This window comes from Brienomyrus brachyistius, chromosome 8, assembly GCF_023856365.1.
Source record: "Brienomyrus brachyistius isolate T26 chromosome 8, BBRACH_0.4, whole genome shotgun sequence".
Classification (NCBI taxonomy): Eukaryota; Metazoa; Chordata; class Actinopteri; order Osteoglossiformes; family Mormyridae; genus Brienomyrus; species Brienomyrus brachyistius.
Window position 1 is genome coordinate 11100479 of NC_064540.1, and position 26041 is coordinate 11126519.

Consider the following 26041-nt stretch of genomic DNA (forward strand, 5'->3'; position numbering starts at 1 on the left):
AAAAACAAACAAAAATACACACAGTGTAATATTAGTTCATATGAAATGCACAAAGGTATAGAACTTCACATGAGCTTGCTACCTATTTGGCTATTAAACATTCCTCACTGCAATTATTGCAATCGAAGTCATTGAAGGACTTCATAACAGGCTTTACTGCTTGTTTTATTATGGGAAAATTTTGAATCATCCTTAATAGGAGCACATGCGATGCAATATTACTGATCAATTCACAACAAGCAGATTCTTGAATGTAAGCTATATATCAAATGTAAAATAACAAAGACCTCAGTCTCATATAAGCTTGGACAGGAATCCAGGGTGTACTCAATTTAATGACAAATTTGTTGCGTGGTTACATATTTGGCTTCAATAATTTATCAGCTAATTTAATGTACATAAGTAAGACTTCATTCAGAATGCAGTAACAAGGAAGTATAATGAGAATGTATTAATATTTAATATTTGATTAAATTGAAGAAGATTAACCTTAAATTTAATGTCCATTTAAGAGGTTAATGCATATTCCAGATATTAATGGAGAGATGTCCATTTTCAAACGTAGTTTATTAGAGTTACGGGGTTTTTTTTCTGCTATGATGAATGTCAAGATCCCGATCCTAAAGCAGATGTCGAAAAAGCTCTAAAATCACCACCCTGAAGCCTCGCAGACAGAATGCAAATAGGTTGCTGGGATCCCTTTCCTGCTATGGCGTTCACAGTAGATCTGCACACTTTCACTTTTGTGCTGGAGCCAGGAGCCACATTATAAATGGCATGCTGATGGATTGCCTGCTGTGCTGCTTAGCCGATGTGTTTCCAGGCTAGATGGGCAAAGTGCGAAAATACGCACCATAAAATCCCTGGCATTACTAATGCTTTAGACTGCTGCATGAAACTAATATTATGGTATCAATAAATTGGGGGAAAAAATGCACGTTCTCCTTGTGTCGTCGTGTGATTTCCTCCAGCTACTCCACTCTCTCCCCTCAGTACAAAAACATGCTGAGGCTGATTGCAGTTACCAAATTGCCTGTAGTTGTGCCTGTGTGAGTGATTGGTGTGTGACTGTGCCCTGTGATGGGTTGTTACCTGCCTTGCACCCATAACGTCCAGGATAGGCTCTGGACCCCCTGCAACCCTGAGGAGGACAAGCGGTTACAGGAAATGGATGGATGGATGGATGGAATAATAATAATATTGAATTGAATTGTTATGCAGACTTGTTTAGCTAATCCTCCTACTGTAACAGCACTACAGAACTGGTACTTCCATGAACTGGTACTTCCATGAACTGGTAATTCCATGAACTGGTACTTCTATGAACTGGTACTTCTATGAACTGGTACTTCTATGGAGTACTCCCAGAAAAGCGCCCAATCCGGGTGATTTCTAACAGCAGCGTTTCCTGGGCTTCTCTCATTTATACCTGCTCTGTTCGGTTCATTATCTGACAGGGGAGAATGACAGAGTGATATGGCCACTGACAAATTCTTATGAGCTATATACCTAGTGGCAGCCGTATCCGAAACGTAATACATAAATGCAATATTTAGCAAATGTGATGGGATTTCATGCAAAATGGCAGCTAATGTATTGTAGCCAATGGGCAAGCCTGTATCCCATATTCTAGATATATGTATTATTTATTATGGCAGTCTAGTATCACAGGCGAAGCCTTAGTGGAAAGAAGCACATGAGGGTATAATCGTCTGCTTACAATTTACTTCAGAAATTTCCCACAAGCCCCGTCGCTGCGATTTTATCCCGGAGTGCAGCATGGTTGGCGCCGGCTGGCCAGCATGCAGACTCGCAGGCCGTAGGTAGGGAATCCTGCATTCTGGAGTAATCCCTTACTGGAGGGTGTGGGACGGGACGCGGGCAGGGCGCTGACGTATAAATGGGGGGGGCACGGGCAAGAAGGATGGTTTTATTAATAAAATTAGAGAGTCGTTGTGCTGTGCCAAGGCCATGAGCCAAAAGTATTAATAGTGACTGTTGGTGGTACTGGACTCATCCAGGGCCAAAGGTACCCGAGACTTTAATTAGGGAAATATAACATTAAATATACCCCCAATGCTTTATATCTGTAATACCCATTTAGAATTACTTTCTTCTAGCTCAGCAAAGATGCCAAACTGCCCTACCTATTAATTCACTAATGAAATACATTTTTTTTCTTTTTTAATACCTCCACACAGCAAATTGGCATCCTGCCCTTTGGCCTGATGATTTTTCATTCTCAGGCCTATATATTTGCTGTCTGTACCACCTATGCTACAAACACGTTTGGAAGCTACACATACAGGAATAGCGCATTGTGAAGAAAAATAACATGGGTTTCACCTCCCAAATGATCTACTTTATGTTGCCCTTAAAACAACATATTTCATTCTGCAGGAGTAATCTCTTCATGGGTACTTCATGAGTAACAGTGAGAATCCATGTCTGTCCTCCCCAGCGACTTTCACTGCTTCCAGGTGTTGATTCCAGGTGTTGGTATAGAATAAGGCAGAACTACTTATTTCCCTCAGTGCTGATTTCCTGGGGCCAGCACAAGCTTAAAAATGGGACAGTCTGCTTCAGTGGCAGGAGTTTTTATTATGCATAAACATTTGTTTTTAATTATATACAGTAATTCAGGGTTCAAGAGTGAACAATGAAATCTGAACTCAAAGTGTAATACTGTTCAAAATCAGATTTAATCAAAACAGAGATATTACAGAGTCCGTTAGGATCCGCAGTAGATGTTTGCATCTTACATCCACCCAATTCTACCCAAAAATCACTGCTATTCAGAAAATTATTAGCATACAGATCTTCATTTCTGTGGTGATAAATTGTGCCAAAACTTTGCAAATGATGCATTCCTTGCTTTTCTGTGAACTAATATAAGGTGACTAAAAAGCTGCCCTTTACTGTATATTTTCAGATAACATATTTTGGACATCATGTTTATGACATAGGCTAAGAGAATTCGTCAGGACCTCACACATCACTGTAATAACAGCACAGTCCCGAGAATTGTTCAGAAATGTTCAAATCCCTTAATAGGGTGCAGCTCAGCCCGTATTTCCAGACATCCTGCCCTGTGGGCATGGGAAAAATATTAAGGAACACATGGAAACTCCACCCTGCGAGTTTATAAGAGGGGACCCGCGTTTGCGATCGATCAAGATGTGCTCCTAACAAATTTATCAGTCGCATGCTGAAAAATAGGTTTTCAAATTGCCATTACGAGCTGCAAGCCTCGTACTTCTGACAAAGCTTTCTGCCATGTCACCTGGCAATGCTGCCGACTCTGAAATGGCGTGGCATGAAATATAGATCGCTGTGTAAATGAACACATTCAGTCGCGTTCATTTACATAGTCGTTCAGATAGTCGATAACGAAAATTTAATAAAATAAATAAAACATAACTATTGCATTGACTATTGCTTTATACAAAAAAAAGATCAGATATGAACATTTGATAATTATCATATATTGATATAATTCTTAATTCTAAATTCACCATCTGTACCATAGGGAGTTTTACATGAAACATTTAATAGTAACAATAATAGCTGAATTGATTCACTGTGGATAATATTATTGCCATTTTCATAGAAATTCCACTGAGAATTTTATTATCACTAATACAAATTGTTACCATTCAATAGCACCAAGGATGCAGGAGGATTTAGAAATTAGCAACTGAAATGGGGTTGTGGGGCACCTGTTTTATTCTCATTAACATGGAAGAAATTAATCCATTGGAAATCATGCGAAAGATCAAAATGTATTACGTAAAAAAAAAAAAACAATAACAAATAAATAATAATAAAATAATAATAGTAATAAACGTGTTCTAATTAGTGCGATGTGAAGCTTAATTACAGAACCATGGATATCCCCATGACGCAAATGTTGTTATGAGTTGTAGCACATTCTGAAAAAGGAGAGGGTTTTTGTTAATAATTAGTTACTATATAAAGATCAGTGACTATACTGTAGACAGACAGACAGACAGACAGATAGATAGATAGATAGATAGATATCTTATAGCTTTGTTTGAGCCTATATAGATCTGAGATCCTTTGGCCAAAGAGCTACACTGCTGTTATGTCCATGAGTGTCACCCATAACATATGATCATATAAATTATCCCCAGCCAGGCTTGTTCAAAGCTCTGTATCCCCAGAGAAGGTGACATTTAAGCAAATGCCACAATCAAGTGCAATATAAATACAAGTATATTATTTATGTCGCCAAATGTTATGCCTCGTGCTTTCCAGAGCTTACACAATTGCTATAAAATGTGTGCATGAAAATGAGCGGCTTCATGCCTAAAGTACCGAGGAGAGAGACAGTGTGTAATCCAAGGAACATGAAAGGACTGTTGTCATTCATTTGAGATTCAGATTTGGTGCATGCGCTATTATGTCACAAGTTTCTGGTGTAATTCTACTTTGAAACAACACCTTTGCAGTAAAAATAGGCTATGCTGCAATGTCCCAGGCAGGCAGACAATATGTGTTGGTCACGGGTCATGCCACCAATGACACTTTGTTAGCGATTTGACCCGTAAGACACAGGTCACCCTCTTCTTTCAAAATTGACGCTTAGGCCGAGCGGAACCGCGAACTAGGAGCAGGTCCGTACAGCACAGGTGAATCAAAAGCACACATTTTGCAGCACATTTATGGGAAAATAAAATTCATATTTAAACAAACTGCCAGCATACGCATGGTCTGTTTTCCATGCTACAGAGATTTAAAGGCTGACAACTTAATTATAAATGTGCCACATTTTTTAAATGAAGTTTATCAGCATTAAATATTGCAGTGCGTGTTACTGTGTTTTTTCTTATCTGCACAAAGACTTTTGGCGACTACCATCTGCAACGCTACAAAATGTAAAACAGATCGTCGTAAGGACTGATCCCAAGCATTTCTGAAAACGTCAAGAAGAATAAAAGCTGCGGCTGTCTTGGTTAGTTAGCTTTGTTTTAACTAGCGAAGCAGCGATAATGTGATTTCTGAGCAATTCTAGTTCAAAGTGTTAATTAAGGCTCTGATAAGTCAGACACATCATATTTCTTATTAAAAGGTTTCTGTAATATCTCACCGTAGCTAGTGGAGTGTGTATATATGGTGAATATTTTTATAAGAATATTTATTCATGAACTAATTATAAAGTAGTAACTGTGTAATACAAATATTAGGAGCAAAACAGATAAATATATTTTGGTTTTATCTGATTATTTCTGTTAGTTTTTGTTTGTACAAGGCTTGTCTTCATTTTAAGATCCCATGTATTGAATTTTACATACATCCTTTAATTCAGTGTAATTGGCCTGTCGATAGTCAGTTTTCATGGATCCGAGTCTTGGAAACTGCATACGCCTTGTATAGTATATTGCTTTTTCCTGTATAACATTTTTTTTAACAAAACCTAGCCCTAAACTTACGTAAAACTTAAGGGCAGGCATAAATATGAGAGTATCAAAATAAAGTGGAGATCAGCATACTGAGGCTTGAGTGTTTTCTCTGATACAGCACCTTCATGCTTTATGACAGAAGCAGGAGTCACACAAGTACAATCAAGGATGTCAGTCCCAGTGGGGATGGTGTGGATGCAGACTCTATTTAGAGAATATGAGTTACATAAAGGTGTTTATGAAATGTGGATATGAAATCATAGCATCTTTCAGATTCAGTGGATACCATTTTCATTACTGCTCGGAGATGCCCCAGATATGATTGTATTGTTTATGCATGGGGAAGGATATGCTGATCTTCATTGTTTGATTCGTTTTAAGGTTAAGCTGGAAGAACATGCTATTTGACCTTTTCTCTTAAGGTCTTCTGGTCAAATATATAGTGTGTCACCCAAATCAATATGCATGGATTTAACCTAAAGGGGAATACTGTGTTCGTGTAAAATTCTCTTTTTCTCTGCGTTTTAGTTTTCTCTGGTTTTTCCCTACAGTCTTACCAAATTGTCCATAGGCGTGAATGTGTGTGTGAATAGTGACTGGGCCTTGCGTTAGGCTGACGTCCCATCCTGGGTTGTTCCCTGCACGTAGCTTCTGGGATAGTATCCGGACCTCATGACCCTCCGGAATGACAAACGGTATCTATTAGTCTATCTAGCTCTCCTTCTGATCCCGGGGGCAGCGGTGTGAGGCTCAGCAGGTTAAGAATCTGTGTCCATGATCACGAGGTTCCAGTTCAAGCCTGTTCTTGGCGGTACAGTCAGATGTCCGTGGGTCCTTGAGCAAGGCCCTTAACCCCCAGATTCCTAGGTATCACGAGGTGGCTGCCCTTTACTGTTACCCCACACTTACCAGCATGTGTGTGTTATGGAAAGCAAGATGGGGTAAAGCAAAAAGAGAATTTCCCCATGGGGATTAATAAAGAATGACTATTCCATATTGGTTTATGTTCTCTTTCTATTACTAATAAGATATATTATGGGAAACTAATGACATTTTATATTCGTCCTGAAACATATGTCTGTTGGTGGGAATCACCTTTACACACGTCAAGTAAGTACATAGTGAATTAACAAATGAGATTAAATGTATAGTGTGTGTCAAGCTTTGGTTTCCCACTCTCACTTGGAATATTGCACAGCTCTTTGTTTCTGGAAATAAGAATGTTTTATTATTTTTTAAATATTGATATCCTGAAAGTGTATATTTTCCATGCTATCATTTATTTAACTTCGGGGGGAATTCAAAATGAAAAGTAGGAAAAATGTAATATTCTACCTGCCCTTGCATTATTTTCCTGCCATACTGTATGCAGTCGAAATCCATACAGGGAGATAATGTTCTTCATTTAATTAGTGATTTATAAATCATTTAATGGTGATTTATTCATTTATTACAGTTTTTCTTCGTACTCTTGGTGTGACAAGGTTGAGAATAAAGGTCGTCATCCTCAGGAGTTCCATGGATGGGTGGAATTACTTTTAACTTTGTTTTAAGTTTTTTAGTGTCCTCAAAATACTGAGAATATGGTGCTAGGGTAAATTTATTATTACTGGTGTAGTCAGTCGTTTCGAGTCTGAGCCAAGTGTCCGTCGCCAGTTTGAATCCCATGTGAAACGAAGTGATCATATCGCTCATGGTCCTTTGCTTGTGAGCATTAACCCTTTCAGCAGCTCCAGTGGTGCTTCATAAACGACTCAGCCTTACGTGTTTCTTTAAGGAAAGAAAACACTCATTGAACTGTTACAAATTTGAGCTGTGTGAGTTGTAAAAAAATTTAAAATGAAAATTAAATTCTGCAGCAAGCCTTTTCATCATCTGGTATTTGGCATCTGGTATTACAAAAATTTTGATACATTTATAGGGATAAGAGAGAATCCAAATTTAAGAAATTGTAGCTAATATGAAGAGAACTGGGTCTGTCAAACAGAAGAAAAGCTATGCACAGTTCTCTGACATTCCAGTGTTACACATGTAATGTTATAAGATAGTACAAAACACCACTATTTCCTGCACAAAGTAAATGTAATGCGCCAGTCCAACAGGAACATTTGCAGAGAAAATGTAACACTTCTCCCCATCCCTGTGATCTAGCTTGCTATACAAATGGTTGGAAAGGAAATATCCAAATTATTCCAAGAGTGGGATTTTTTCCACTATCATCACCACCGGAATACGTTCTAGCAACATACATAGCCAGCATGCCTCCAAAATGAGTATTAAATCTTTAACACTTTATTTCTGTTGTTGATGCTAAAATGTAACCACCTGGTAGATACGGGATACCATGTACCGTGGCCACTTTTTGGACATTCTCTGCTAACAGCATGTAATGGACATTGCCAATTCATAATACAGCTAACTAGGGCATCTTCAGGACAAACTCGAGAGATGTACTCTGACAGATGATTTTCTGTGATTCTACACTATCTTCTTTTTTCAAGTATTATAGATCATTGACTTTTTTTATTATGGATGCTAAAATCCTTGAATACAAATTTACTTTGTGGACATCTTGTTAGTCTTTACATTTGACAAGTTTAATGATCTAGTACATGCAAATAAAGGTGATTGTGATTCTGATCACAATGTAGTTGCTATCCTATGCTTCATGGGTATGAATCACGAGAGGCTGCCTGATTGCTACGCTAATTTAATAACATGACAGCTGAATGCCTCACATCTTTTTTCACTAAATTGTTTCTTTAATGTGCACTGCTTAATAAGCTTGCAAAGCATTTTCCTTATGAAATTATCAAATCTGAGTCTGAATGGTGGATATTGCTACTTGATTTAGTGTTGAGTCTGAGTCCTGGAGGCTGTTCCACAAAGTAGGATTTCTCAGTTACTGGGTTAACTTAAGCTAGAAGTCATGCTTGTCGAAAAAGAGAGTTTAGGTAAAGAGCATTCCTATTGGACAACCATGACATCTAACTTAAGTTATCCCAGCTAATTCAGAAATCCTGCTTTGTGAAACACCCCCCCAGGACTCGATTATCACAGCAGATGCATAAGAATTTGTATCATTTTATCATCTTTTGCAAGGACTTGACACAAAATAGAATGCTATATACTGAGAGCTGCTACAAGCTCGAGTGCTTAAGCTTGTGTTAGTAAATAACATCTAAATTATGTGATTGAAATTAACTGAAGTTCAGCAGGATTATTACACACCTTATTATACTTGTGATCAACTTTCTTGCCAATTTTTGAGAAATGCACAAGTTACATATTTGTGAAAAATTATTTTATTTTAAAGTGTTCTCAACTTTAAAAGTTGAGTAAAGTGTCCAGAAAATCTGTTAAATAAAACTTTTCAAACTGAAAGCAATCTGGCAGGCAGTCTGTCACATTTCTGAGAATAATACATATTGCTGTACTCTCATGGTATTTGTGGCAACTCCTTCCATACTTGTTCAGTAGCACTTATTCACTTGAAGTCACAATCATTTGGAACAAGACACACCTGACGGCAGTTAATACAAAAATAAAACTGTAATAAGTGCCACTTGTTCAGTGTCACCTGAATAGAAGCATTTTGGGACAGGGGGAGGGACTGGAATGCTGGGAGGGAACCCCACGCTAAAATGAAAAGCTCATTCAGTGGGCTCATGGACAGGTTAAGCATATCAGTGTGGATCAGTGTGGTGTCTGTAATAGCTTAATCTCCACACCACAGTCCCTGTATCAGGGGTCTCTAACTCCGGTCCTGGAGAGCTAATATCCGGTAGGTTTTCTGTCCCACTTGGCTTCTGATGAGCCTGAGAGCAGGTGTGGCTCATCAGAAGCCAGGTAGGATATCAAACTTACTGGATGGTTGCCCTCCAGGACCGGGGTTGGAGACCCCTGCTCTATAGGATGCTTTATTTACAGTACATGTCAGTGATTTTATTATTATTATTATTATCTGTGATGAAGATAAAGAGCATATAGCATGTAATCACTCTGATGCTTCCATGTTTACGAGACCAGATTGTGTCCCCACAAATGATTGAGTAGGTTATCAAACGCAAAGCAAGTGTCAGAATAACTGTACCATATACATATATGACAGTATATATACACAGTGTGTGTGTGTATCTAAACATAGTAATGATGTACCACGAACCTAAATGAGAATTTTCAAAAATTGCAACATATATAAACATATTTCCATACACTTTCTTTGAGTCTCACAGTTTTTTCCCCACTCCAGTTTTGTGTAGCAATTTTCACAATTCTTTTGTTTCCTGTTTCCAACAGATCCACTCAGACTCCGATGAGGGCGATGGGTCGATAAAGTACACCATTTCTGGTGAGGGGGCAGGTACCATCTTCATCATTGATGAGATCACAGGAGACATCCACGCCACCGAGAGGCTCGATCGCGAGGAGAAGACTTACTATACTCTCCGTGCCCAGGCCAGGGACCGCCTCACAGACCAGCCCCTTGAACCAGAGTCTGAGTTCATTATCAAGGTTCAGGACATCAATGATAGTGAACCCAAGTTCCTGGAAGGGCCTTACATTGGCAGCGTCCCCGAGTTGTCGCCTATCGGTAAGGAGGTTACCTTCCATATTGCATAGTAGGGTGCAAGGCCTTCCTATTAATATTGCTTTGAATACCGTACAGCATTACTTACATTACGTTTACATAATAAAATGAACATAATATGCAAAGGGTTTTCAAAGTGCAGATTTAAACTGAGCTCTAAGTAATACCTACTTTAAACTTGACCAAACTGAAAATTACATTAGATTTGGGGGACACTAGATAGTATTTTAGACCATGGAGATAATAGGATCTGAATATTGTAAAATTACACTGGCAAAAATGCAAAACATAGAGAAGAAAAGAAGTTGTACCCAGACTTATCATGAAGTAACAAGTAATAAATAGTCAACAGGAAAGCTAGTAACAATCACAATATATCAGTTACATATAGTATCATGTGTCTTCTGCTCGGTTGACTCGATTCATTGCCAGTCTTTGATGTTTTACTTAACATATTTCTTGGGAGGCCTTTGAATTTAATATCTAAAAACAAACATATACATAAAATGACTAAAACTAAAACAATAATAACTCAAATCACATAAAACAATGTGTTGTTTGTGAACATAGACAAGTTACAAGAGATCTTGGTAACACTTTAGTTTAACATCTGCACCTGTTACTAATCATTCGACAATGCATTAACACATTCAAAGATTTATTTACAAAGAAATGCATTACAATTGTTCCTGATATTTACAATACTTTCAAATATAAGTGGATTAGTAAAATACTGAGAATTGAGCTGTAATTGAGCATTTACAAATTCTTTCGCTAAAACTGGTGGGACAGGAGCAAGAAATTTTATTGTAAATGAGTCTTTTTATTTACTAGTATGTTATTAAGTTATTATTAACGGTTTATTAATAGTTAAGCAGCAGACCATTAAGGCATAGGTATAACTATTTTCTAAGTTTGCTTACTAATGCTCGAGGCTTTGTAATGCATATTTGTAATACATTGTATTTACCAATATATTACCAGTTTATTGGTATTAGTTTATTAATAGCTAAGGGGCAGACTCTAAAACGAAATTGTTACCGAGATCTTTAATGTTCCCTCTAAAGTCTAAGTAAATCATTCATCACATTCATCAGCTTGGTTCATTTGTTTTTCTTCACTAAACAGTATCAGACGAAATGCAAAAGAGTGGAGTTGGTTGATTGCCGATTTCTCTGGGCATATCTCTAAAACTGCCTGTAGCGCGTGATTGGATTTATAACTGGTGATAGGCTAGCATTCCATCCTGGGTTTTACCTTGCCTTATATTACATGCTGCCCAGGATAGATAGTTAGGCTACAGGGGATCCATGATATCCTGCTACTAGATAAGCTACAAGACGAGATTTATGAATGGACAAATCAGTATTGCAGACCTGCACATTCTTTCTTATTTTAAATAACTTGTCTTGGAAAAACTGTGCAGGAAATATTTATAGCTGTTAGTTAAACCTGAGTTAACTTCAAAACACCAAATACATTTTTCTGATATTCCTTGTTAATATTTTATCGGCTTGCTTCCTATTTATAAGCAGGTCAAGCCTTAGTCTCCCGTAGAATAAATACCCATTGTAAGGGTCGTCTGATAAACTTAAATTGAATGTCATATTCATACATGCTTACCCCCAAAAAATTATTGATTAGATATAACATTTCTTAAACATTGCTTTTTTTTTACTGAAATACATCAGTTATTTAATAATCATTACAGGGATTTGGGGGGACAGGGGACAATGCTCGGGTGCTGTGAGTGGTGCAGACATTATAGTGTAGATGCAACAGGTTATTTTTAAAAAGGCTTTCATTGCTACAGAATGCTAGCGCCCTCCATGCCTGTTTTGGCTGTTCAGGTAGGTGTGGATGGAGATGAAAGCGGTCACCTGCAGAAGAAGCTCTCATACCGCCCCTGACCACTTTTAAAAATAAGCGACAGCTTGAACTTTTAAATGAGGAACCCAAGGTCGCTTCAAGCAGAGGTTAACAATTAGGGTAAAAGATCATTTGAGGTTAAAGGCAGTGGGAATGGAATGCCGTTCACAAGCTCAGTGTGTGTGTGTGTGCGTGCGCGAGGGCGTGCGTGTATGTGTGTCTGCGTGCGAACAGGAACAGAGGGGGGGGAATAGCTGTAATCACTCCAGCTCTCCCACAAAATGAGCTGCATAATCAGAGTGAATTCCTGCCTCATCAGCATGTTGGCACCCAGGCCTGGGCAGCCTGTAGTGCTTATTGAAACAAGAGGGAGCAAGCAAGAATCTTCATGTTCAAGCCCTTCCTCCTCCCCCTCCTGCCTGGCCTCTCACTCAAATTACGCATTAAATGAGTGCATTCTTCATGTTTTATACATTGAACAGAGTGCTGGGCCTAATGAGATAACAGTAGTGCTTAGTTAAGCATTTCAGGGTTGTTCTCACCTCCTATTTGCTCCCCTGTCGAACAAAGCCTAGTGGAGTTAGCTTAGCACCCTGATGATAAGGTCACCAGCACCCCTGTGAGCTCTGACTGGCAGGCAGACTGACAGGCCACCATCTGGAGGGTGTCACCCTGGATATCACACCGTTTGGCAGGTACCACTGGTCAACTTGACATTCTGCAGTCGTGAACATAACCCCCTCAATAGGTTTAACGAGATCAGGGTGGCTTTCATTTCTGGACGCACTCGTGGGTGCTTCTTGATTTTCCATTCCCCTTACATCGTTGACATTAAATTTTTAGAATGATAAGGGGAATCCAGGAAAATGACATTTAATATTTAACAAGCCCATCAAAGTGCAGAGGTTCAACCTGGATTAACGAATTTGAGTTTAAATGATTTGTAGGTTGATACACTGTATTGTGGAATACATCCAGGTTTCATAATTATTATTGTGGCTGCTGCAGTTGTCATTGTGTTGTGCTTAGTGTATGATCAATTGTCCCCCACAGTGTAATAAAAACTATTGTGATGTTGTGGGACCATTTTTCAGGTCCCCATAAAGATCTGTGCATGCAGTCAAAAAAAGGAAAATGCCAAAAGTTTCGTATTTTGTTTGGTTACTTATGGTTACAGTTAGGGCTTGGTAGGGGTTAAGGTCGTCATGTTGGGATTGTAGTTTTCCCCATAGAAATGAATGGAGAGTCCCCACAAAGATACCCTGTGTGTGTGTGTGTCCTGCAATGGACTGGCATCCCATCCAGGTGTGTCCCTGCCTTGTGCTCTGTGTTCTGCCATCGACTTCAGACCCCATTATACTGATCAGGATAATTGTTTAGAAGATGCATTATTATTGTAGATGATATCAATATTGATATTAATAAATTAGCAGAAGTATAGAAAACAAGCTGCTGTCTTGTATTTGGCTTCTAACCCAAGAATGTGCCAATCTATTATTCTGCTCTTCAGTGTCAAAAAATGCATTACTGCTTACCAGACAAAATATGATATGTACTACAGTCGGACTTGATTTAAATGTATAGTTTAAAAGTACTATAATGTTACATTACTGCAGTAAATAATGCTGGCTGTAATGCTTAAAAACTAATCACCTTTTCACTTATCCTTCTAGTCATATTTCTGTCCTGTCTCTACTTATCTAAACTGGTTACTGATGTGCGTTGACACATATTTCTTGAGAAGTAACTGTTTAATCTTGGCTCACGCAAGCCAGAGTCATATAAAATACAAAGGATTCTTCATCAAATTCACATGCAAGCATCTCCTCATTGTGGGGAGGTTCTAAGCCATTTTAGCTGGGGGGGCAGACTGAGGCCAGTTCTTCCGTTGGGGGGGTGGGGGGGGGGCAGATGCATTTGACCTTACTGTCCTACAAGTACAACATACTAGATTGCCAGCATTAAGAAGCAAAAGACTATTCTGAAAACCGATAACTTATTTATGCAATGCTTTGCAGTTTGATTTGATAGTATTTTACTAAAATGTAGCTCACTCTCAGTTCTTGTTTAGATTATCTTGCTTCCACAAGCTTAATTTTTTTTGCCCTTTAATACCGCTTTTCATCAACTGAAGCGACTCGACCACAGCGCACAAAATTTTAGCCCACATATATAACTGTAAATAATAACAGTACTAGTAATAATATATTTTTTTCAGACCTAAGTAGCATACCTATTGGGGGGGGGGTGGCCTGCATATTGCACCAGTGACTGTCCTGTTGAGGCTGAGGCTTGCAGCGGTGCCCTTCTGATCACAGACACAGACACTTAGCCTGCTGAGCCACTCACTGCCCCCTAGCTACCCACTGGCTATCCACTGAATATGTGGATAGTGGATGGCTAGTTTAACCTCCTGTGAAATTGCTGAAGGGGTTTTAGTTTTGTGTTTGGTATCATCAAGAGATTACGTTCTCAGGTTTCGGGTTCGAAAGTGCAATGTGAATTAGCAGTATTACGGAAACAAGAAACCAACATTTATTATTATTATTATTATTATTAATAATAATAATAATAATAATAATATTAGTATTAGTACTGGTATTAGTATTATTGTTTAGAATAAGAAGTATAGAATGTCAGATTCTGGAAGTGGCCCCTGTTCCCAAAGTCCCAATTATAAAGTTGGCCTATGTGTAAAGTAGAGCTGGGCGATATGACCAAAAATTGATATCACGGTATTTTTCAAAGATATATACAATGGGTTTCTTTTTTTAACTATGACTGGGTGTTTACCACATTTTACAGGATTTTACAGGAAACATTTTTGTTTTATGTTTTTGCATTGTTCCCACATTAACTATATTATTTTATTATTAGCCATTGCGCCTATCCACTACCTTAATGATAACATACGGCTAACGTGCTTGTTGGCCAAAACTCTTTTGTGCGACCAAAGACACACAGTATATTAGGGGATTTTTGATTACTAGTAGAAGCAAATTGGAAGACAGAGCTGGCTCACAGATTCTGTTTGAAGGTCACCTGCTCCCTGGCTTTTTCACTTTAAAAGATATTTAATAGAATATGTAAATCTGAAATTCTTACTTGCCAAACAATTGGACTAAATGAGTTTATTAATTCAACAGATTTTGGTTCATAGCAACATATAAATGAGAATCAAGACAGTGTCCCTTGAGATTTGGAGTTGAGGGCCATGTTTAAGGACTTAAGGGTGACTTCACACAGCTGCCTCCAGAATTTGAACCAGCAGTCTCTGGTTACTGGGTTGATCAAACATTACTCCATCTTAGGCATGGTTTCCTAACAAAAAATTTGCCGAACTTACTCGGTCCACGAGATTTTTTGTTGGATTACATTACGACGTTTTGGTTAAGTTTTGGTTCCAAAAGTTCCAAACATACAGTATGCCAGGAAACCTGACTTTAGGTCATTTGCGTCCATTTCAAAAACAACAAAATGGACTTGTTGAGTTATGGAAATTGGCTCTTCAATTATTCCTTTTAATCTTCCCATGCCCTTTTCTCGTTTTCTGAGTGCCATTTTTTCACCGCTCTGTTTTGCATGGTGTTCGGTGAAATTTAGAATGGTTAGTTTAAAGTGCCACGGAAGGCAGGTCTTCCTCAGAGGACTGGCTCCTCTGTTTGAAGGGAGGCTCTGGCCTGGCAGGCAGTGGCAGCTGCTAGATCCGTTTAGTACATGTAGGGGAGGAAGGGCCTTCATAACAGCCTTGTCAGCGGCGAGCCTGGGAAGCCCAGCCCGATCACACGCTCTCGGCTTTTGTTATCGCTATGAGGCGGGTGAAGCCTTTGAGGCAAACTGTTGACAGAGATGAGTTACAGTACTTTTTTATATTATGGCTTTGAATATGTTGCCTGGCATGGGCTTCAGAGGAAATATGCCAGCATTGGTTGTGAGAAGCGGCTGTAGAGGTCTTCATGATAAACATGGGGATTACTTTGAATGTCGCCTCTCTCACTCAGTATTTCACATGGTGCACGTTTAGTTAAATGTGGATAATGTTTGTGTTTTGGATTTACACTGAATCTTCGCAAGGAGAACACCGTGTCTGTATCATCTGTTTCTGATCAGAGTTCTTACATCGTTCCATGCTAGAAGATTTCCTGAAAGTTCCCAGTGAGACAAACAAAGATCTTTATAACGTAGAGTCATGCAGTAAAACCCAATGGCAGTGTAACATGGAGCCTCATTCGCATAGTTTCTTCAGTCATTAAATAGTTTATTAGGTAAGGCCAAGGGCACATATATTAGGGGATTTTTGACTCACTAGAAGAAGCAAATTGGAAGACAGAGCTGGCTCACAGATTCTGTTTGAAGGTCACCCGCTCCCTGGCTTTTTCACATTGAAAGATATTTAATGCAATTTGTAAATATTAAATTCATACCTGCCAAACAATCCTATTGAATAAGTTTAGTTCATTAATTTAACAGAGACTTTGGTTCATTGCAACATACAAGTGAGAATCAAGAGAATGTGCCTAGTACTTTTGAGTCGAGGGCAGTGTTTGAGTACGCTACACTGACTTCACACCGCTGCCTCCAGAATTTGAACCAAAAGTCTCTGGATCAGTGGCACAGAGGCCTGACTGGCAGAACTACACACCATTGGTGGTTATCTTTCAAGCAAATGCAGGAAGAGCGCGTTGATGTAACTGCTGCTGCATTTGGAATCATTTCTGAGTTTCACCATAGTTACATCGTACAGGGGTTTTTGAGACTGCTTTCCCATTAAACAGAAAGATAAGGATTGATCAGTTTGAATTATATGGCCATATTGAGCCTCATATGTAATATGTGCTATATGATCTTGATGGCAAATTCTACACTCAGCTGTAGCCCTTCCCAAGAACTGGTGCCTATTTATTAGTTTGTTTTTCTGGAGGTGAAATGGCTGTCTTTTGTCTTTCCTGCCCACTTGTACCTAAATAAATCTTCATCCCATCCTGCATTCCTGTGTCATATGGCTGTTTGCAGCACTGCTGAGAGCACATCTTACGGTAACTGTATGGAAAGGCCAGGATCGCGACCATTAAAGCCTTCCATTGTAAATTTTAACAACACTTCAGCTATTTTCAGTTGTCTAAATGATGAGGCTTATATACAAAAATGATCTGTGCGGAATTAATAAAATCTTGATGACAAACCAAGATTTTTACATCTTAAAATATGAAGAAACAAATAGATAATGGCAAACATGTTAGATAGATAGATTAATCTATCTATCTATCTGTCTGTCTGTCTTTGCCTATTCTTTTATTATGCATATAAGTATAACTACAGGTCATAGGGGTCAGTTTGCATATCACTGTCACTGCCAGGATAAAGCACTGCTCAGCAAATGTCTCTGGTTTCATCAGTCAGGTACTGTTTGCCATTTACTGATTTATAGCTAAAATTGTCTTTATACTTGTAGATGCGAGAAGGTTGTTTTAGGTACTAACTTATTTTTGAGGAGTTAGTGAAAGATGGGCGTTTAATATTTAATATCAAAACCCATCTCTTTAACCATTGTAGTAGTTTAAATATTTAGGACTTCTGTTTGTTTACCATGTCTGAAGTTCTGGAAGCTTCCATTGCAAGTACAAATAAATAAATTTATCACCCCACATACTTTCCTGTTTCCCTTGTAGAACTAATATAAATTATGTAAATGCTTTTATTCAAAAGATAATGTCAAGTTTTCTGTTTGATCTATAAGTGACAGTGTTATCCATAGGTAAATTTACATCTATATCTGAAATTTAAATCTAACTGATACCAAGCAAGGTACCGCAATTTATAAAATTACAGAAAATATTAATTACATACACATCAGCATCGACTTCCCCTCCAACAATGGGAAACCAAAAAGTCTTCACATAAAGACGGAAAAGGTCATTAAATGTTACTTTTCATAATGTTATGGTTTTCCTTTCACTACTAAGGGAATGAAAGGATACAACTATATGCTTAAGGTAAGAGATAGGTACATGAGAGGTCTCCAGGGAGACCACACCGGCTGCACCACTACGAGCTGTGCTTGCAGCCCACCCAGAGAAACGAAGGGCGCAAGGCGAGGAACACCCTGATCGGGATGCCAGTGCGTAACTGGGCACAATCACTGGGCCAGTGTGCCAGCATCTGTCATTAAACCATCCTTAACATACCTAGAGTTCGCTTAAGTGCAGAGGATATTTTAGCATTTTGATAAGTTATATAACCGCACATATTGTTAAATAATTTATAAAGCTTATTGTTACGCAAAGTGGGCTCCACTTGCTATCACAACCATATATTCCTTATTTGTGCATATGAAGTTGGCTGATTTGCACTGAATTTTGATATTTATATCCTTGTAACCTATTTTTGTAGTGACACCCTTGACAGGAGTTCGTCAGTTTTTGTGACAATATTGCAGTAGCAGTCAAATTTCTCAAACAATTTAATGCAAACAAAGTTTTGCATTAGTGCTAGTTCACAGACCTCTCTGTTGTGTGCCATTTTGTATTTATTTGCAGTTTGTTGTTTAGATATCCGAGACCATATTTAATGTGTTTGGGTCTCCCGTTGTAACGATGCATTCGACGGTCCCCGACAGCACACGTAAATGACAAAAAGACACGGCTCGCTCCAGATCTTTCCAGGCAGCATCTCACGGGCGAAACGAGCAAACAACGAAAAGTGCAAGTAAATATTTAAAATATCTTGATTAGAAAAAGAGAGGCGCGTTTAAATATTTGCGAAGAGAGATGAAAAAAAATGTTCGCTCAGAAATCCTTGTTGCAGCTTGTTCAAAGTTTTACTAAGCACGCCATTAACTTTTATAGCACACCAGAAAATTAAAGATGAATAAGATCGCAACCGGCGAAGAAATAACTTTTAAAGTGAGAACGCCTTGGATTTTATGTCTTTTCTAAATGATCCATAACACATAGAGATTAAGGTGGGAAGCGCTTGGTTCTGTTGCTGTGATTGAGTGTGGAGGGAGGGGCATGTAGAAGATGCCTTCGCTGCAGAGTTGAACACAAATCTTCTTATACAAAGGCGCCTCTTAAATAGCTGTCAGTCTGGCTCCCTGGATGTGCCAGACTCCCAGAGATCCTGCTGCAGTAATTGAGCTATCTCCCTCCGAGTACAGCATACCGCTGGAAGCCGCTTGAGCAGGCAGCCCGGAGGTCATTAAACCAAATCACACATAAATCAATATTCTGATGGGGGGCAAATGCTTTACCCCCTCCCCGGCTTTCGCCTTCACTTCCACAGAAACGAGTGTGGTAAGCCTAATAATTAGACAATACCGATTATGGATTCTGTACCCTTCCCTTCAGCGGCCATATTTCAATCACCGTTTAAACTGCCATCTTCAGACTTTTATCTATACAAATGTGAGTCCTTGTCTAATCATTGGTTAATGTCTGTGACTGGGAGTTATGCAATAGTACAGATATTTCTGAAAATTAAATGAAATCAGAACTGATGTAATAGGTCACTGTTTTTACAAGAATACTGCACCATTGTCTTGTTAGTAGGTGTGACTGTTTAGTTTCCCTCTTTTTTGTTACATGCAGAGGGTTTGAATACTTTGTGAAATCGGCTGGCAAGTCCGCACCATAGGCAGTCGCTTACTGTATGTCAGCTGTAGGATTGACCAGTCCTGAATAAATTTGTTTTGTCAAATCTACTCAGTGAGTTTGCTTTATAAAATAAGGATGAGTTTTCATTTTTAGTCTTCTTGGGCCACTGTTTTCTCCCTTGACTGAGAGCCTTTGGTTAAAGAACAAAAATATGTATTGCTTTGAATGGAAGTGGGTTTCATTTTAATTTCTTTAATTCTGTTTATGAAGGCGATAGCGATACTTTTATGCATTATTGTAGGCTGAACTCTGGCTCGATGCATCCCATAAAATCTCTAATGATGTCAGGGTCAAATCCGCTGGTGCATCTCCTTCAGAGCAAATGTGCAGATTATGTCGGTAGGGAGCTTTCTAGCATATCTGTGGCTGAGCTGCTCTGGTAAACAGCATCGTTCCCTGAGGCCTGGGCTAACTGCTTCGTAACTTGATGACGTGTTCATTTTCTGTATGAGATTAGCTAACTACACAGTGAAAATCAGCAGCTGATTAAAGCTAAATTTAACCATGTAGTTCAAACATATGCAATAAGGCTAATTGCTGCCTGTAATTTGCCAGTAGTATGTGATGTCTGTGTGTGTGCCCTGTGATGGACTGGCATTCTCTCCATGATGCCCTGTAATGCTTAGGATAAACTGCAGCCCCTGTGACCCTGTCCAGGATAAATGGTCAGAAGATGGATGGGATGATGATTGATTCAAACTTGGGAAAGGCTGCAGGTTTGTTACAATTATATGCTGAGTAATCAGTGGCATATACTGATTATATACATCAATACTAAGGGGGGGCATGGTGGTGCCGTGGTTCGCATGTTTGTCTCGTACCTCCATGAACAGGGTTCAAGTCTCAGTCATGGCTCCATATGGGTGGAGTTGGCATGTTCTACCTGTGCTATGGGGTTTCCTCAGGGTACTCCATTCTCCCAGCCGCCCCCCAAACTGTCTGTAAGTGTGAATATGCCCTGCAATGGATCAGTGCCCCATCCTGGGTTGTGCCCACAGGCCATGGACCCCCCACATCTTTGAATAGGATGAGCAGTTATAGAACATGGATGGATAGGATATCAATGCTGGTAATAATTCATTAATTTCTTCTACAATCACATATAACACTTTAGGTACCCAGGTCACTTGAATATTATTTATCATTTACGTTATTTATTCCTGTCTGGGTATTCACATGGTACTCAGATTTTCTCCACTGGGATTATTTTAATGTGTTTTACATGACAGTGGCTGTGGCTACTAATCTGCGATGACTCCCACAACCAATGATGAATGCATTCTGATATGTCAATCAATGGCAGGACCTCTAATTCACTTCGGCAGCTTAGTATAGCTACTGTAAATAACGAGCCGTAATGGAAAGAGGAGATGCTGGCCGGGATGGGGTGGCAGTGTGTTTCCTGCTAAGCAGCCTGCATCCCTGTTAATCTCTGCAGTCCCCTTTATGTTTTTTCCTCTCATGCTGTGTTGTTACATCAGACAGCAGAGGTGTGTGCTCTTTCCTTTTGTAATATCTGCTCTAACTGTAAGAAGTACCTAGCCAGGGATACAGTGTATTCCAAAGGTTGATGATTGAAATACTCCTACCGTTTTCAGTTGGTGCTAATCCTGGACAGGGTTTCGGTGGTGGGTGTGTGTGTGGGGGGGGGGGGGGGTGTGCACAGCACAGGGTGCACCCTCGGCATAATACCAGTCCCTTGCAGACCATGCACGCACAACTCCACAGCACGGCCAATTCAGAGACACCAATTACTAACTGGGAGAAAGCCAGAGTACCGGGAGGATAGTCGCACAGCTCGGAGGGGAACCTGTGATCTCCACAAACATCACACAGGGGGGGATGCAGACCCCAGCCCTGGAGGTGTGAGGGAATGACAGCACCATCTGAGGCACAGGGTCATACCACATGTAACTCATTTATGCTGCCGAATCCCTTTAGTGAAGCTCAGGTAAAGAACAATGTTCAAACGCACTGCAACAGGAGACGCACGAGTCAGCAGCTCCAATCACAGCAACTGGAAAATTATATGTAATGATAATTATCATTATTATTATTTATACTACCACTACTTATGATAATAATAATAATAAGAAGAAAGAAAGATAAGAGTAAATGAACATACACCAGTTTCACTTCCATTATTAGCTTATAAAAGTTCATACATACTTTTTTTGTAATGAAATAGAATCTCTTATTTATTCTGGTTAAATGAGTAAACATGCACCCACCTGCTTTTCCCATTTAAATCCAACCTTTTTGTATCATATGTGCATGACATATTTAAGGCTGCATTCATTTATGGTAAATCTGTGCTTTACAGGGGCTCTTATGCACAATCACCATTTGGTGATTGCTGGGTGACTGATCTCACAGCAGTAGAAGCCTGCCTAATTAGGAACTCCTCTATCAGAGTGTGCTGCACAAATTAAGGAATCAGAAGAAAGAGCATGCGATATGCTGCGTTAACAACGGAACAGCTCCGGTTGTATTGATCAGTATCAATGGAATTTCTGCAGGCTAGCGGAAGTAGCTTCGTAAGACTGATTGTCCAAATGAACGAAGTTTCTTACATGCTATTTACTATGGGAGTAGCAGTTTCACCATTGAATAATCTGTAGAATATTAGAAAATATTAAGATGGGAATACCTATACATTAATGTCAAACTGATATAAGAGTATTTCTGCTGAAACGTAACAGAATTTAGGGTTATCAGGAGGGAATTTATATTGGCAAGAGCACAAAAATGTAGAAATTTTAAGTCTGAATGTACAAGTAATATTTATAGAGTTACCAATATGCAGTTAAACACTAACCAGTTCTTCAACAAATATTATGTCATTTTTGTTCACTTCCTCACTCTACTTTATTCACTTCAGTGCTGTATAAAGGATCCTGACTAAATTGAAAATTGCAGTTTTCTCCTTTTCACCCAAGTTGCAGAACTGATAAAAAAAGAGTAAATAAATAAAATTTGTTTTGATGTTTTAAGCAATCCAGAAACATAAACGACAAATATACTGAATATTGCTGTGTTTCTAATTAAGGTATTTTTGTTTAACTAACTAATGACTTTGTATGAAACTTGAGGCCACATTTTATGAAGGGCTGAAGTTTTTAATATGAACACAATAAAAAGCATTTGCATTTATATAGGGCTTTCACCCAATGCATACTCAGTCAACTCAAAACAGCTAAGATTACAGTATTACCAAGGGAAAATTAAGATAAGGAGGTAATTCCATAAAAAGTAATGATTTTCCTCTTACCAGTAGCTGTGCAGAATGAACAACCGTCCCATTTAATAATAATAATAATAATAAAATAGATGATGTGTCCCATTTTTAATGTGTAATGGGCCAGTCTTGAACTGGCCTTGAAGACTCAGTGACACATTTAGAGATGAATAATGCTTAGTGGTCTTTTAGCATTTGTCATTAAAGGTAAAAAGGGCTATGGAATGCAGTACAGTACAATGAGACGTAAAGACACAAACTTAAAGACTGAAATAACTGACATATTTTAAAATATTACCAATCAGTATTTCTTTTCATTTGGCAAATATACCCCTCACCTACCAATTTATCAAGTTGTATAAGTCAGTCTTTTTCACACCGGTCCTCAGGGACCCCCAGACAGGTCGAGCTGGCGAGGAGCAAAAACCTGGACTGTTTGACGGTCCCCGAGGACTAGGTTGAGAAACACTTACATAAATGATATTAGCTGTGGATGTAATTAGTTTATAGCCCCATTTATGCTTTAAAAATAACAACTTACTGTATATGTCTTGCAATTTTTCTGTTTTATCCAATTAAAAATAGTTGAATATTTTTACCAAAGAAATTCAGGTTAAGCTGTAGACTGGAATAGCATGGTGCATTCTGAGACATGCAACAACCCCAATTTGGTCAAAATCCCAGGACTCATCCTGTATTCCACCTGGTGCCCTTAAATTAGAGGGAGGTTGCAAAAAAAAAAAAACAAAAAAAAAAAACTGGGTAAAGCTATTAATCTTATCTCCTGTTTGAATTACAAAATCAATATGCAAAACATATTCTCTCTGAATCATGTTTAAAAAAGTACCTGAAGTTGTCACTGAGAAATTTTTAAAATCATATCCTAAGTTTGTGCTTTGAGTCATTTTAATATCCATCAGAAATTTTTGTATATAAATATTCAGTTTATTTGGAAGTTTGTATGTACAGCAGTAGGGGAGAACATCAAAGCTTGGAAAAAAGCCTTAGGGTCACAGAATGTGTTTTCTATTCCCCTTCACATTCTTACTACATTTAACATTGTGGAAGTCAGCTCTCTAAAGATTCCCGTGGAAAGGTCACTGACCTCCACAAGACGGGATGCATGTGCCCCCCCCGTAGTGTACTTAACTGTGCACGGACTTCCTGAAGTTGCTGATACCCCAAAGTCTTGTAACTTAACTATTCTCCTGAAAGCCTGCAAATGAATTTCAAATGTGTTAAGCTGCGTTGAATCGAATGCTTCTCCACATAACTGCCTGCATCAGCCAGCTCAAACTTCAACACGATTAGCTGAAGACCCACTTACTCCAGTTTTCTGAGGTGTGTGGAACCTTCCCATATACTATCAATTTGAAAAAAAAATATGATAAATGAAATCACAAATTGCTCAAAACATTGAAACGGCAATGCATTGAATTACTCAAATTGTTTCTAAGTTTATCCTGTTCAGCAACCACACATCTCACTATTTGTTTCTGAGAGCTGCCAGCCTTTATCTTTTGCTTAGTCTGATGCTAAATTCCTTTCCTTTGTGTGTGTTGGTGGTTTGCCTTTTCCACTTTTTCTGGCTCTAGTGTATTTGGTGGAATTGATTTTTTTCTTCTTTTGAACAAATGATCATAAACGTTGCAGTAACCTTAAAAAAGAGAGAGAGAAAATATTTTTAACAGAGAATTCAAAAGGGGCAGACTGGACGCAAGGACACATGACATTCACATTTCATACTTTTATTTTTGAGGGGGAAAAAGTCTGTGTTTGATTCTTTATAAGCAGTTTTAAGTTGATCCATAAATGCACACGAGAAATTCTAAATTGAATTTATATGTGTTGTAACCTAAAATGTTACACGAAAACAAATATTCTCCAGGAGAATAATTCATGTTAATGATTATCTATTTCTTTTTTATAAACACACCACCAAACATTCTTTACCACCCCTCTAACTGATATGTTTTAATTGGTCTAACTAGCTTGTAAAGGATTTAAGATCCCTACTTTTTTTGGGGGAGGGCATTCACATATTTCAAACAGTCAAATAGGATTGCCTGGGGACACAGAAAATAAGTCACAGAAAACAGAAATTACTGTCCAACCAAATGCAGCGACGAAGTTCTGCTATTTCGTTATTGATGACACAGGGTCCGGATTTATGTTTGCGCGAGATGAACGACATGCCTGCAAATGTTACGTAAATATATGCAAAAGCAGTTTAAAAAACGGCCACAGATCCAAGCAGGACATAAAGGATGTAGCCTATGCCGATGGAGGAAGGCTGTAGAATTTATTTAGGGGCAGAAGGAAAGACAAGCAGACAGTGTCTCATCACGGAAGCTGGAGATGATGCTTCGATCGGTTTAAGGATGATTCCGGCCGCCCCCGCACCCTCGAGACCCGCGACGCTGTGACAGGAAACAAACAGCTCTCTGACACATCCCTCTAATTAGCGTAATTACCTGGCTGCTATTATGTCGCCGGACAGGAGCATGACAGGTCTCTGGAAGGGCTGCAGCTGTGACCTTTCGCGGACACGGCCAGCTGTCAGCCATTACCGATTGCGTCACAGGGAAAGAGGCGGTCTCGCTGCCCTTGAGCGCCGTCGGCCGTACATTTCCAAGCTACGAACAAGGTCTCTCCGCTTTCTTCTTCAGAGAAAGTTTTATGCAGTTAAATGCTGGTTCCCCCTGAGGATTTTTATCCATTAATGTTCATTGGCGTCAACTGTGGAGTCACATCGAGATTAAAATTCGGGTTGCAATCTAAACCTAAACATCCTAAATACGTATGGTAAAAGGAAAATTATTTCGTTCTTTAGAGTTTTCATTAATGATCTTTATTGGCTGTGTTTCCTTTTCCCCTCATGTATACATACATACATAGAAATATATACATACATACACACGGGCGCGCACACACACACACACACACACACACATAGAATAACCGTGATGTAATGTAAAGTTCATTCATGTATTTTAATATATGTGTGACTTTGACCGACCACTGTAACCTTAGGTGGTGCTGTGTGAGGTGCAGTAGGGTTGATGATAGCTACCTCACAGGTACGTCAGTGATGAAGGTGACGGCTTCGGACGCGGATGACCCCACGTACGGCAGCAGTGCCCGGGTGGTGTACAGTGTGCTTGAGGGGGAGAAGTACTTCACCGTGGACAGCCAGACTGGTAAGCCCAGTGCCACGTGCCTGACCACACGCCGGAAGGCTGCCCTACCTGGGCGGTATTGTTGTCTT

The 26041-nt window shown here is 39.1% G+C and overlaps 1 protein-coding gene across 1 annotated transcript in view; it reads left to right on the plus strand.

Annotated features, from left to right (window-relative positions):
• The window catches only part of LOC125747061 (cadherin-22-like), a 214818-nt gene that overhangs the window by 110020 nt on the left and 78757 nt on the right, over nt 1-26041 (plus strand). The window contains exons 3-4 of the mRNA XM_049021785.1: nt 9723-10017; nt 25854-25973. Coding sequence (XP_048877742.1) covers nt 9723-10017; nt 25854-25973 — 415 coding nt within the window. The remainder of the gene's footprint in view (nt 1-9722; nt 10018-25853; nt 25974-26041) is intronic.